This window comes from Lithobates pipiens, unplaced genomic scaffold, assembly GCF_037356315.1.
Source record: "Lithobates pipiens isolate NorthernLeopardFrog02 unplaced genomic scaffold, aLitPip1_a1.2 Scaffold_16, whole genome shotgun sequence".
Lineage (NCBI taxonomy): Eukaryota > Metazoa > Chordata > Amphibia > Anura > Ranidae > Lithobates > Lithobates pipiens.
The window spans coordinates 569,533,112-569,548,063 of record NW_027507748.1 but is presented as its reverse complement, the minus strand read 5'-3'; the positions used below and the strand labels follow the sequence as shown (position 1 = coordinate 569,548,063).

Here is a 14,952-nt window from a genome sequence, read left to right as displayed (position 1 = left end):
GGCCAATACAGCAGGAACGGACAGTAATATTGAGGAGGACTGCTCCATAAGTAAGGTGATTCGTCAAGTCTAGATGGGATGGCAATGGAGTTGGGTCTGGATGGTGTATGATTGAAGTACAAAAGGACTGAAGGAGTCAGATTGATTCCGCTCTCTACCCTTTTTGCTCTTGGCTTGTGCCTCTGCCACATGGCTCTCTCCACCATTTTGAGCCGCGTGGCCATCGCTACCCTTTTGAGCCCAGCCGAGGACACCGTGCTAGAAGTATCTTTGATGTTCTATTATATGTTCTGTTATATGCTTGGTAATATCTTTCTTTAGTATTTTCCTGTTAACACTTTCCTATTTTCTTGGGAAATAAATGAGACTTTTTTTTATTAAGCAGTGTGCTTGGTTTCATAGCTAACCTTGTATTATTGTGACATAAACAGTAACATGATCAGAGTTTTAATAGACTAGCTAAATATGGGAATAGACAAGTTAATACATATGTGCAATAAATAGAGGGAGTTCGTAACCACCTTCGAATAATATTTAGTGTACCAATTACTTCAGAGAGAATACAGGATGTATTGATGCCTAGGTCAAGAGATGGAAGTGTTAGAATGGCACTGACCTGGGCCTAATTAACTAAATTTTACAGGAAGGGTAAAGGGAACTCTTGTTAGCACAGGCGTACAGCGGGTGGAGGTTAAATATGTACAGATTTTACATGGTTACACATACAATTACCATGTTTGCACCTAATATGTACCATTTACCAAATGCCAGATCCACTTTAAGTTGCCACTTAGAGTAAGGGCATTTACCGAAGATGATTTTGGATTTAATACTAACTCACATACTGTAGATCAGGGATGCCCAACCTTTTGAAGAGCGAGGGCCACTTAAGTGACCAGTTGCGGGCCACAATGAGTGGAGCGGGCGGATGACAGGTTTGTGTCCATTCTGCATATGGAGAGCAGACAAGGACAGAGCCCATTCTACTCTATGGGCCCTTCAATCCTATCTACCCAGGCTGAAGGGGGTGGATCCCCTTCTGTTTTTTTTTGCGGATCAGATTGGAGGTAGGCGGTGCACCTGTGGATCAGTTTGAAAGCAGCCCAGTAACCACTGCAGAACAGATATGCCCATATTTGGCATCACTCTTCCTGTGACAGGAGCCAGCACTATACAGGAAGCTTATGTGTCTCTGCTCCTCAGCCGCCTGCTTTCTCTGCAGCCGGCTTCAGTCACAACATTGATGCTCTGGGATGACCGATCCACGATCTAGGTTTGCCAATCAGCCATCCCAGAGAAAGAGGCCGCGGGCACATCAGAGGGCTCCGTGGGCGACATGTGGCCCCCGGTCCACTGATTGGGCACCCCTGCTGTAGACACAGATCGAGTGGAAGTGAAGCATGGTTGCATTCTTTACCCTTTCTTGTTTAACCTGTATGAGGAAGCTAGAGCTTTAAGAATCAAAAGTTAGAGTAAAGATTGGAGGAAGGGATGGCGATAATATTTAATATGCTGATGACATAACCTTCCTACTAGGAAAGCAAGGGCAGAAACATCTGATCAAAAGGATGAAAGAGGAAAGTGAGAAGTTTGGCCTCTTCTTGGACATCATAAAGATAATGACCACTGCAAGGAATGGATATATACACTTTTGGTCTGCATAGCAATGATGAACTGAATATAGAAAATACAAGAATATTAGCTTGGCAGCAAAATGCAGACTGTTCTGTGCTATTGTGTCCCCATAGCTACATTTGGCTGAGAACGTTGGATGATTAAAAAAAAACTAGACAAGAGAAAAATTGACATGTTGGGGTTTTGGTGCTGGGGAATTCTGCAAATTCTACAGACAGCAAAGACGACAATAAAGTACTGCACACAATAAACCAAAGATTTTCCTGGATGGCAAATTTACAAAACTTAGGCTGTCATTTTGGACATATCATGCAATCAAATTCACTGGAGATGGAAACTACTTTTGGATTGGTAAGTGACAGAAGGAAGCCAGGCCACCAAAGAACATAATGGTTAGATGTCATAAAAGTCAACACCAGCCAGATAATGAAACAACTAAATGCCAATCCAGTAACTTAAATAATTTTTATTACATAAGGCTGAGGGTCACTTACAATAAAAGGGGCTTAACTATCCAAGATTATGACTACTATGGTACCTTACCCTCCCCTAGCATTACAGACCAGGATAATTCTTCCATAAAAATGAAAAACCCCAGCTGCCTGTTACTAGGCTTCAACAAATAAAAGAAACAAGGTCTGTATGTATAAGATGTTCTCAGCAGCTCTGCATTATTTATTATGGGTAATTTGCTTGGCACAGTCTCAAACTGTATTGCCGTAGAAACATCAGTAAACAATAAAGTCAATTACTAACAATGGCTTGCTGATTTTCTAAAAAGGTTTACTTTATTCGTCTTAGTGTGTAGTAAAAATGATTTTTTTAACTAGCTTTTATGTAAATCTATTACTAGGCACATACAATTTGTACTCACTGGTCAAGATAAGCTTTCAACATTTTGCATAATGTTTCTTTAAAATGTTCCGAAATTAAATAATAATAAAAAAAAAAAAAAAACATGCGATTTGTAACATATTACAAAGTGTTCTATGCTGACTTAAAGGATATCTAAACCTAAAGAAAAATGATAATATAGCACAGCTTACCAGTCCTTAGATGTGGTGGCTGTATTCGTTTTCATTTTTAGAAAAAGCAAATTTCAGCAAGTACAAAAAATACCTGTAGATCTTACTAGAAGTATCCTTAACACTTCCCACGAGTGTGAAAGATAGCAAAAACATTATTATCGAGTAAACTACCAATCCCATCTATACACCTTATAATGGAGATAAACAAAAGGCAGACATTTTTGAAGTCCAGCCTGTGTAACAACTATGTTTTCTTCCATAAATACAATGGAGTAATGATGGTAGCTACAAAGGACAGGAAGTGTGCCATTCACAGCATAATCAGGCGAAAATAAATGGAAAAATAGTCTGAAATTAGAAGGTGTATGCAGTTACCTCATCTATGGACTGGTGAATCTGAAATATATTATACATTTGATCTTGGGTTTAGATAAGCTTTAACATGAATTAGTCAAAGTAGGCGACTTTCACTTTCAATAAAATTGGTAGAAAAATGAATTGAAGATTAATACATAGTGAGAAGGGACATGGACCTAATTAGAATTGTCGTTATCGCTTCATTGAATTCCCCCTCTATTTTGAAATGCTGAATTATTAAACACTTTAGAGACTGACACTGGGGGCCACATAAAACTGCCATGTTTTGACATAAGAAGTCTTACCTTCAAGCTCTTCTTTTTCATAGTGTATATTTAGTACCGAACTGGTACCACCTTGGTCTACAACAGCCTCTTCATCAGTTCTCTGTAAAATAAGACAAACACTGAGTCAGTATATTGGTTTTATATGATTATAGGCTACATAAAACATGGCTATCACTAGGGGTAAGCAACCTTTTAGAGGTGGAGATTTACCTGAACAACATGAAAAAAATATGTGACGTCATCAGTGTTAAATTTATACCTTTTAAAGAAGTAAAGCCAAAGCTCATTTGTCTGTACTTCTCTTATGGATCACACGAGTGCAGTTCGTTCAGCACTCCTGTGACCCGTTTTTAGCAGACAGTGGGCTGAAGACCATTGTCGGCTAAAGACACAGAGCTGGTCAAGGCTCAGGAAAGATTCAGACCATATGGTTGGGATCCACCCACATGCCTGGAACGGCACCTGGCTCAGCCTCTCAGCAAGTCGCCGAGACCCCAAGTCGGCAGGGAGCCAGTGACTGGCAGTCACCAGTACTCTGCTCAGGGAGCTATGAGAAATGAGTGATTGATGGTGTTTGATCACTCGGTTCTCAGTCTTGGAGCCAGCGGGGCACAGATGCAGAATTGGACCGATGTTGCATCCACCTAGGAAAGTATGATTCTTAAAGAAAAAACAAACCTCATACTTTTTGAGAATCCATTTTGGATCTTGCCAGCTCATCTGCACTGTAGCTGGGTTACTTCAACTAGGCTTATTTGGCATTCTACATTTTTTAAGTTGTGGCGCAGCTCTCAAATTGCCAGCTGTCTCTCTCTTTGTTAAGCCTAGCTGAAAAAAACAGTAGCACCTGACCATACGTAACCATCTAAGGCAGGGGTCTCCATACTTTCTAAGCAAAGGGCCATTTTAGTTTGCTTCAGGATTAAGGGGGGCTGGGCATTGGGAGTAGAAAATGCATTGGCATCAGTGTCCCCTCATTGTTGTCAATGGGAGGAATAGTGCCCCATTGATGGTGTCAGTGGAGGGAATGGTGCTCCATCATTGGTGTCAGTTGGTGAAATAGTGCTCCAATGGCCAGATGAAGGCAAGCGAAGGGCCACATCTGGCTACAGTTTTGAAACCACTGATCTAAGGCGAAGCCTCTTCTTGTGGCTTAATGATCATTATTATTGCATGGAACAAAAAGGGTCAAAATCTGATCTACTAATGCCCCGTACACACAATCGACTTTCCAACAACAAAACCATGGATTTGTGTTCAAAGGTTGTTGGCTCCAACTTGTCTTGCATACACACGGTCACACAAATGCTGGCCAACAATTACGAACGTGGGAACATGGTGACGTACGATGAGCCGATAAAAAGGAAGTTCAATAGTCATGCAATATCGCCATTACGAACGCTAGTTTTACAAGGCCGAGCGCTTCTGGCTCGGTACTTGATTCCGAGCATGCGTGAACTTTTGTGCGCCGGACTTATGTACACATGATCAGAAAGTCTGACAACGGTTTTGTTGGTGGAAAATTTGAGAACCTGCTTGCCAACATTTGTTGGCGGAAAGGCTGACAACAAATGTTCGATGGAGCATACACACGGTAGTAAGAAGAGCCGGCAACACTAATCCTTGAAGTGTTGTTTATTGGTACATCAGAGTGACAGTAAAACAAAGCTGACACATTTCGGCAATAGCCTTAGTCGCTATGACTAAGGCTATTGCCGAAGCGCGTCAGCTTTATTGTTTTACTGTCACTCTGATGCACCAATAAACGACACTTCAAGGATTACAGTGTTGCCGGCGCTTCTTACTACTGTTGCATTGGAGCGTGTTGGGACACATTGAGCCTCAGCACCTGTGAGTGGACCTGGTGTATGGATTGAGTTGTCCCTGCAGAGAGCGCTGTTACCTTTCTTCTTTTCCGGAGCATACACATGGTCGGACTTTCAGCCAACAAGCTCACATCCAACATTTCCCGTCGGAAAGTCTGATCATGTGTACGCGGCATTAGAGTTCGAGTCCATTAGCATTCAGGTTGGATTTTTATTCACAGGAAACCACCCAAGATCCCTCAGTCACAAAGATGTAAAGAGCGCCTGTGTATGTTTCCAAACATAGGTGAAGTATTGTAATAAGGGTGTTCTGAAAAGTCTACACAGCCAAAACACACATCTGGGACAGTTGAAAGATTACATTACCTCTAATAGATACCAGCAACAGCAAGGGTGCACACTGAGATGCAAAAGTATATTCTTACTTTATTAATATAGCCAGCAGGAACAGGTCCTATCCTGACATGTTTGGTGCCAGGCACAACATCTCACGCTGCAGCACACATGTTGATTGCTTCGGTGAAGACAAGCCATGGCAGCACCTGAGATGTGACTGAGTGACACGTGAAATATTTGATACTAACAAATGAAAAAAAAAAAAAAAAAAAAAAAAACTGTTTTAGCTTCCATTTTAACCACTTATGGACTGCCCCACGTACATATAATGCAGCAGGGCGACCCTTAAGCGCAACATCAGGTACCTGTACGCGATGCCTCTCCTCGGCTCTAGGGCACACGTGCCACTGGAGCACAGCAGGAGCCAATCACTGGGTCCCACCGATCGTTCACAGGAGAGGCAGAATGGCGGTCTTCCTATGTAGACAAGGCAGACCGCTGTTCTGTGAGGGAGGAAGATGGTGATCTTGTGTTTCACACTTACCCGCTTGATTGCCCCTGATGGTATTGTGTCATTTACAGTGACAGCGCATTTCTTTTTAGCACTGATCATTGTATTGGTGTCACTTGTCCCCAAAAAGTGTCACTTAGCGTGTCAGATTTGTCTGCCGCAATGTCGCAGCCTGGCTAAAGATCGCCAGTTGCTGCCATTACTAGTAAAACAATATAAGTTTGTTCAACCTGAAGAAGAATTCTTTGACATCTTACTGGTATATAAGCAGCAAATCGTCAGCCTAAAAGATATGGCCCCCTTGAAACCCACTCAACACTGAACTATAGTGCTTCCTTTGTGATTTACAGAGGAGATCAGAGAACCTAGGCTACATTAAAACACCCATATTCCTTTTTACAGACGGACACTGGTTATTTCTGGACTATTCTACTAGTGTTTTAATAAAATCACGACAAGCCGAGTGGATTGTCCATCTGCACACCAAGTAACGCTGATCTCATTCTCTACAAGTACATTATGCTTAAATGACTCAAGTCTTTCCCAGCTGAAGGGAGCAGCATCATAACCTTGTTTAGCAGAGCATGAAGCTTCATTATTGTTATATTAATTGTTAATCTCTCATAGATCCTGCAGCCCAGATAAAACATTCAAAGCTACTATTCACGCTAATGAGACTGATGCTTTCAAAATGCAAAAATCAAATTAAAAAGCAACAGCCATTCTCACACAATTATGGGCAAAAGCATAAAAACTAGAGTTTGCTATTTTTAAGAAAATATCCGCAGTGGTTTATTATAATAAACTGCTCATAGCAGCCTTATATACCGATTGCAGCACCGCTTCAAGGCATACCACTAATAGAGCTGCTGCTTGTCTACTGAATGTTATCTTATCCAAAGACGACTCTGGGAGAATTGGATATTGGGAATATGAATTATAATGAACTGGCAAAACACCAGGAGGTCAAAGAAATAAACAGGGACAAAGAGCCATTTCAGGACATAACTCAGCCTGATAAATTCGGAATACTGCATAGAAAAACTTAGAATTGTAGGAATGTCAAGTTGATAGAATTGGGTTCATTTTTGCAGATTGGTGGCTTATTAAATATGCTTATATCTGTACCATCGGACAACATTTTCCACATAATTTAGAATTTTTTTTTTTTTTTTTTTTTTTTAATAGATGTGATTTGGAAAATGTACAACTGTAATTTGTATTACTGTGTCTGTGCCCCCAATCAGTTTTTCCACTGGAAGCGAGGGAAAAACTGCAAATAAAAAAAAATTTATGAAGTGCAGTGACTTTAGCAATATAGGATTTATCAAAAAGTTACACCAAAAATAACTAAATATAATAAGAACTATTCGCTGCACACAATCACGGTTCACAACTTTGATGAATTTTTATAACTTTTACATAGTTACATAGTTAGTCAGGTTGCAAAAAGACAAGTCCATCCAGTTCAACCATAAAAAAGAAATAAAAAATATCATACATCCCATATATCTAATCCTATACCCACAGTTGAAACAGAGGAAGGCAAAAAAAAAAAAACACAGAAAAGCATGATCCAATTTGCTACAGCAGGGGAAAAAAATCCTTAGGCCACGTACACACGCGCGGACTGTTTGCCCAACCCTGTTCGTCAAACAGTTTCGGCAAACAGTCCGCTCAAAATTTGCATGAGCGGACTTGCCCACACACGAGCGGACTGTTTGACGAACAAGGTTGGGCAAACAGTTCGCTCAACTTTTGAAATGAACGGACTCGCCCACGTAAGGAGGAGGCAAATCCGCCCATTTCGAGCGCGTGTACAGGTAGGCGGGGCCCGCGAAGGAGACGTCGCGGGCTCCGCCGCCTGGAATGGGCTTAAAGGGGAACCCCAACGCCGAAAAAAATCGGCGTGGGGGTTCCCCCAAAGTCCACACCAGACCCTTGTCCGAGCACGCTACCCGGCCGGCCAGGAAAGGGGGGCGAGCGAGCGCGCCCCCCCTCCTGAGCCGTACCAGGCCGCGTGCCCTCAACATGGGGGGGTGCCTTGGGGAAGGGGGGGCCGCGCGGCCCCCCCACCCCAAAGCACCTTGTCCCCATGTTGATGAGGACAAGGGCCTCTTCCCGACAACCCTGGCCGTTGGTTGTCGGGGTCTGCGGGCGGGGGGCTTATCGGAATCCGGGAGCCCCCTTTAAGAAGGGGGCCCCCGGATACCGGCCCCCCACCCTATGTGAATGAGTATGGGGTACAATGTACCCCTACCCATTCACCTGTGAAATAAAGTACATAAAAAAAACACAACACAGGGAAAAAATATTTTATTGCACAGCTCCGGGGGTCTTCCGTCTTCGGGGGTCTTCTCGCCGGACTCCTCCGCTATCTGTGTGTAGCTCTTTTACTAGCGGAGGAGTCCGGCTTTCTTCCTCCCCGCCGCCGGCCTCTTCTCCCGACTTCGGGGGTCTTGTCCCCCTCTTCGGTTCTTCTGCCGGGCCACCGCGCCTTCTTGTAGCTCTTTTACAGGCGGTGGCCCGGTCTTCTGTCGCCGCCAGGGCCGCCGCCTTCCGTTCTTGTTCTTGTTCTTCTTCTTGTTCTTCTTCTTCTTCTTCTTCTCCTGGAGATGTTGACTCGACGAGCTCTCCGGCCGGAATGCCAGGGACACGCTCCGCTGCCACTTATATAGTGACAATGGGGCGGTGTCACATGGTATATGTCACATGGGTTGGTCACATGGTGACCCCGCCCCCTTACGATGTCATAGTCCCCATGTGACATCAACCCATGTGACCAACCCATGTGACATATACCATGTGACACCGCCCCATTGTCACTATATAAGTGACCGCACAGCGCGGCTCTGGCATTCCGGCCGGAGAGAGCGACGTGTCAACATCGCCTGGAGAAGAAGAAGAACAACAAGAAGAAGAAGAAGAAGAAGAAGAAGAACGGAAGGCGACGGCGACGACAGCGGCGACAGAAGACCGGGCCACCGCCTGTAAAAGAGCTACAAGAAGGCGCGGTGGCCCGGCAGAAGAACCGAAGGCGGCGACAGAAGAACGGAAGGCAGCGGCGACAGAAGACCGGGCCACCGCCTGTAAAAGAGCTACAAGAAGGCGCGGTGGCCCGGCAGAAGAACCGAAGAGGGGGACAAGACCCCCGAAGTCGGGAGAAGAGGCCGGCGGCGGGGAGGAAGAAAGCCGGACTCCTCCGCTAGTAAAAGAGCTACACACAGATAGCGGAGGAGTCCGGCGAGAAGACCCCCGAAGACGGAAGACCCCCGGAGCTGTGCAATAAAATATTTTTTCCCTGTGTTGTGTTTTTTTTATGTACTTTATTTCACAGGTGAATGGGTAGGGGTACATTGTACCCCATACTCATTCACATAGGGTGGGGGGCCGGTATCCGGGGGCCCCCTTCTTAAAGGGGGCTCCCGGATTCCGATAAGCCCCCCGCCCGCAGACCCCGACAACCAACGGCCAGGGTTGTCGGGAAGAGGCCCTTGTCCTCATCAACATGGGGACAAGGTGCTTTGGGGTGGGGGGGCCGCGCGGCCCCCCCTTCCCCAAGGCACCCCCCCATGTTGAGGGCACGCGGCCTGGTACGGCTCAGGAGGGGGGGCGCGCTCGCTCGCCCCCCTTTCCTGGCCGGCCGGGTAGCGTGCTCGGACAAGGGTCTCGTGTGGACTTTGGGGGAACCCCCACGCCGATTTTTTTCGGCGTTGGGGTTCCCCTTTAAGCCCATTCCAGGCGGCGGAGCCCGCGATGTCTCCTTCGCGGGCCCCGCCTACCTGTACACGCGCTCGAAATGGGCGGACTTTCCGAGCGGGAACAGTCCGCTCATTTCGAAAGTACAGCGGACAGGCCCACACACGGGCGGACTGTTCGCTCAAACACAGTTTCAGCGGACAGTTTTTCGGAATTTCCGAAAGACTTTGTCCGTCCAACTGTCCGCTGAAACTGTCCGCTGAAAGCCCACACACGAGCGGACTGTCCGCCCAAACACTGTTCAGCGGACAAAGTTGGGCGAACAGTCCGCCCGTGTGTACGCGGCCTTACTGATCCCAGAGAGGCAATCGGATTTTCCCCAGATCAACTTTACCTATAAATGTTAGTACCCAGATATATTATGCACATTTAGGAAAGAAAGCAGGCCTTTCTTAAAGCAATCACTGAGCTGGCCAGAACCACCCCTGGCAGGAGTCTATTCCACATTTTCACAGCTTACTGCAAAGAAACCTTTCCATATTTGGAGATGAAATCTCTTTTCTTCTAGAAGTAAAGAGTGCCCCCTTGTCCTCAGTGTTGACCATAAAGTGAATAACTCAACACCAAGTTCACTGTATGGACCCCTTTTAGATTTGTACATGTTGATCATATCCCCTCTTACTCTCCTCTTCTCAAGAGTGAATAAATTCAGTTCCTCTAATCTTTCCTCATAGCTGAGTTGCTCCATGCCTCTTATCAGTTTGGTTGCCCTTCTCTGCACTTTCTCCAGTTCCCCAATATCCTTTTTGAGAACTGGTGCCCAAAACTGAACTGCATATTCCAAATGAGGCCTTACTAATGATTTGTACAGGGGCAAAATTATATCTCTCTCTCTCTGGAGTTCATACCTCTCTTAATACAAGAAAGGACTTTGCTCGCTTTGGAAACCACAGCTTGGCATTGCATGCTATTAATCTTATGATCTACCAAAACCCCCAGATCCTTCACCATTGATTCCCCCAATTGTACCCCCCCCCTTATAAATTATAAAAAAATAAAAAAAATGGCACCAAAATAAATATAAGAGCTATAAAAATTCATCAAAATTGTGAATCGTGATTGTGTTCTTATTGTGTTTATTTAGGTGTCATTTTTCGATAAATTATATTGCTATAGGTGTTACACTTTACTCATTCAACTATAACAGAAGGGTTTTTGGCATAGTCACCTTGTTTATAGCTGCCTTCTTCCTTCCACCGAGCACTGACTTTACATATTTTAAAATAAAAAAGTGACAGTTATACTTTCCTCATTTATCTAAAAACGAAGGTCTATTTATCAATCTTCTCACATCCAGTATTCACCAGAGATTCACCCATTTTCACATATGAGTCCATTAGAAGCTGTGTGAATCTTGGTTGAAAACATTTAGGAATCAACCCCTAAAACAAGGTTTAGCTGGAGTTGGGAAGTAAAGAGAACCATACATGTGTAGGCATTTACAAGAATTTAAGTATTCTGTCATTCATAATATTAATGGCGCAGGCTAAAAACAAAAACAAAAAGGTGAACAAAGAAAAACAAAATAATGCTGGGGCATGCTCTAGAGGGCGATGAGGAAAATGTGTGGATAAATATGGTTAACGCCTAGACCAGTGATGGCGAACCTTGGCACCCCAGATGTTTTGGAACTACATTTCCCATGATGCTCATCCACTCTGCAGTGTAGTGGAGCATCATGGCAAATGTAGTTCCAAAACATCTGGGGTGCCAAGGTTCGCCATCACTGGCCTAGACATATACCTAAGGAACCACATTAACAGGGCATGCAGACGTGCTCGCACTCATGCAAACCTCGGTTCACAAGGGTGACACTTGTTTTTATAGTGATGTCACCCTTCTGTTAATTTTCTAGTAAATCAAGCACATTGGGGTTGAGCCTGTTCTGAGTTGAACCTGTCCTATTAAACCGCTGTTTGGTCTTGGTCATGGTGGTACAGCTCAGTTTCAGGGTCTTGGCAATCTTCTTATGGCCTAGGCCAGTGATGGCGAACCTTGGCACTCCAGATGTTTTGGAACTACAATTCCCATGATACTCATCTACACTGCAGAGTACATGAGCATCATGGGAAATGTAGTTCCAAAACATCTGGGGTGCCAAGGTTTGCCATCACTGGCCTAGGCCATCTTTATGTAGATCAACATTTTTTTTTTTCAGATCCTCAGAGTTATTTGCCATGAGGCGTCATGTTGAACTTCCAGTGACCAGTATGAGTGTAACAAAATATCACCAAAATGTAAACACGCCTGCTCCCCATTCACACCTGAGACCTTGTAACACTAAATGAGTAACATGAAACGGGGAGGGAAAGTGGCTATTAGGGCCCAATTTGGACATTTTCACCTAGAGGTGTACTCCCTTTTAGACATTAATGACTGGGTGTTGTGTTATTTGGAGAGGACAGCTAATTTATACTGTTATACAAGCTGTACACTCACTACTTTACATTGTAGCAAAGTGTCATTTCTTCAGTGTTGTAACATGAAAAGGTATAATAAAATATTTACAAAAATGTGAGGGGTGTACTCACTTTTGTGAGATACTGTACATAGAAGAACCTGCGTCTTAGGACTTCCACTTGGATGATCTTAGGGCTGAGTGGACTGCTTATCACACACGCTTTGGGTAGTGGCAAACTAATTGTGCATGGAATTTAGCTAAGATAGTGCAATCTGGCACGGGATTAGATTGTTACGCACGGTTTGTTTTGAAAAATATCTAAAACTGTAAATCTGTTTTCTGGAGCCCCTTACAGAGATACCACAATAACCACATATATAATAATTTTTACTGATATATCCAACTCTAGCTCTATTTATTTATTTATTCAATTTATTTTTTTCTACAACGCAAGTGGTATTCTTTATCATTGTGGCTTATCGTTTTGCTCAAGGTGCTTGAAAAGGCAAAATATAGTGCTACATGCATAATCATCATTGGGACAAAAACGACAAAAACAGACCAAAAAAAGGGCATGCTTTTATTATATCTCTTGCAGTCATAATGAGATTAAAAGGGTGAGGAAAAAGTCATGCCAGGATGAACAAGATTATCAGTGCATTAAAAACGCACAGACTATTGGAATCACCAAATTAAATGGCTTCTAAAAATGATGCCAAAGGTTAAAATATTCTGTGCTGTTTTTTTTTTAACTCAAATACAGAGAATAAAAACAGCCTCCTAATAAAAATGGGTATTCTGTCACACCCAAGCAGCAATTTAAAAACGTAGGGTACCTAGTTTAAGGCTGTGGTTTTAAAATTAATCCATCAATTCAAAGCAGCAAAAAGGATGAATTCAGATAAATGACAAATGCACTGCTAATCCCACCAGCAGCACAGGAAAATTGTGAGTCATACTGCTTCCATCTCTGCCAGACTACATTCTCAGAGCAGCCTTTCTATACATTTTAACCCCAGAGGAACCCTTCAAAAGAATTTTCAGATTTTGGGAAACTCTCGCTAAAACCAACTTATCGAGAGTCAGTGAGAAGAATGCCCACCTTTCAGTGGTGGTCAGAATGCTACCCTTACATACAGCTAAAAAGACCATTGGTGTCATGCTGCTGTTTCTACCAAACAAAATTAGTCCTGGAGCTATGTATATACCATCGGATGTAAGGCCAATCAGCCACAGCTTAACCACTTACAGACCGGACCATTTTGCTGGTCATAGACCAGACCACTTTTTGTGATTCGGCACTGCGTCGTTTTAACTGACAATTGCGCGGTCGTGCGACGTGGCTCCCAAACAAAATTGACGTCCTTTTTTTCCCACAAATAGAGCTTTTTGGTGGTATTTGATCACCCCTGCGGTTTTTATTTTTTGCTCTATAAACAAAAATAGAGCGACAATTTTGAAAAAAAAACGCATTATTTTTTACTTTTTGTTATAATAAATATCCCCCAAAAATATATAAAACAACATTTTTTTCCCTCTGTTTAGGCTGATACGTATTCTTCTACATATTTTTGGTAAAAAAAAAAAAAAAAAAAAAAAAAAAAAAAAAAAAAAATCGCAATAAGCGATTATTGATTGGTATGCGCAAAAGTTATAGCGTTTACATAATAGGGATAGTTTTATAGCATTTTTATTAATAATTTTTTATTCTTTTTTTTTTTACTAGTAATGGCGGCGATCAGCGATTTTTATTGTGACTGCGACATTGTAGGGGACCCATCGGACATTTTTGACACATTTTTGGGACCATTGTCATTTATTCTATATAAATGCAGTGATTCCTGTGTAAATGACACTGGCAGTGAAGGGGTTAACCAGTGGGTGGCAGTGTAGGGGTTAAGTGTTCCCAGGGGTGTGTTACTAACTGTGGGGGGGTTGGGCTTTCATTTAGTGAACACTGATCTCTGCTCCAATCACATGGAGCAGAGATCAGCGTCACTAGTTGCTAGGCAGAATGGAGAAACGCTCCCGATGGCAGGGCGGCATTGAATATTGGACGTAACTGTACGCCAATATGCCTGCCCGTGCCATTCTGTCGACGTACATAGTCGTGCGCTGGTCGGGAACTGGTTAAGGAACACCTTGAAACTTTTTAAGAAACCCTGGGGTTCCAAAGAACTTTGCTTGAGAATGGCTGATCTAAAGAGTTACCAATCCCAGCAACCACTTCATGTAAGAACATGGTACAGTGTTACACAGCCATCTATATTATTACCATTGAGCTGTCCGTATTACTCCACCAAAGCTCCATACAAAACTGCAGAAGCATTCACAGAAAATACAGTTATGACCAATGCTAGATTGATGGCCAACTGCTTAATACACATTCTAAAAATAGTAGCTTTTGGTTTAAAAAGAGACTGTCACCAAACCAAAATCACAAATACAATATGTTCATATAGAGAAGACTGAATATTTACCTTGCCACCCATGCCACCTATGCGAAGATTCCCCTGGTTGAAGTCTCCCCAGGGGTTTCTTCCAACAAATTCCTAGTCACTATTATGTCCTGTAATGGTGTGAAGATCAGCAAGAGATGGGCTTGATGTTCGAGTCGAACATCAGCTGTTCGTTTGTTCATAGAACAAACGAACATAAGGGGTGCTCGCAGGATAATCACCCGCCGTGAAGTGCCCCATAATGCACTGTAAGATCAAGATTTATTTTTTCCGGTGGCGCAGCAGCACTAAGAATATTTAGGGCATAAGTGCTGTCCCCACTTCTGCATCGCAGGTGTTTCTCTTTCTGCTTC

General features: G+C 43.4%; 1 protein-coding gene across 2 annotated transcripts in view; it reads right to left on the bottom strand.

Annotated features, from left to right (window-relative positions):
- Positions 1–14,952, bottom strand: part of SLC4A8 (solute carrier family 4 member 8) — a 317,175-nt gene that overhangs the window by 163,347 nt on the left and 138,876 nt on the right. For both annotated transcript variants that reach the window (XM_077483707.1, XM_077483708.1), the window contains exon 2: positions 3,326–3,407. In XM_077483707.1, the coding sequence (XP_077339833.1) occupies positions 3,326–3,407 (82 nt within the window). The remainder of the gene's footprint in view (positions 1–3,325; positions 3,408–14,952) is intronic.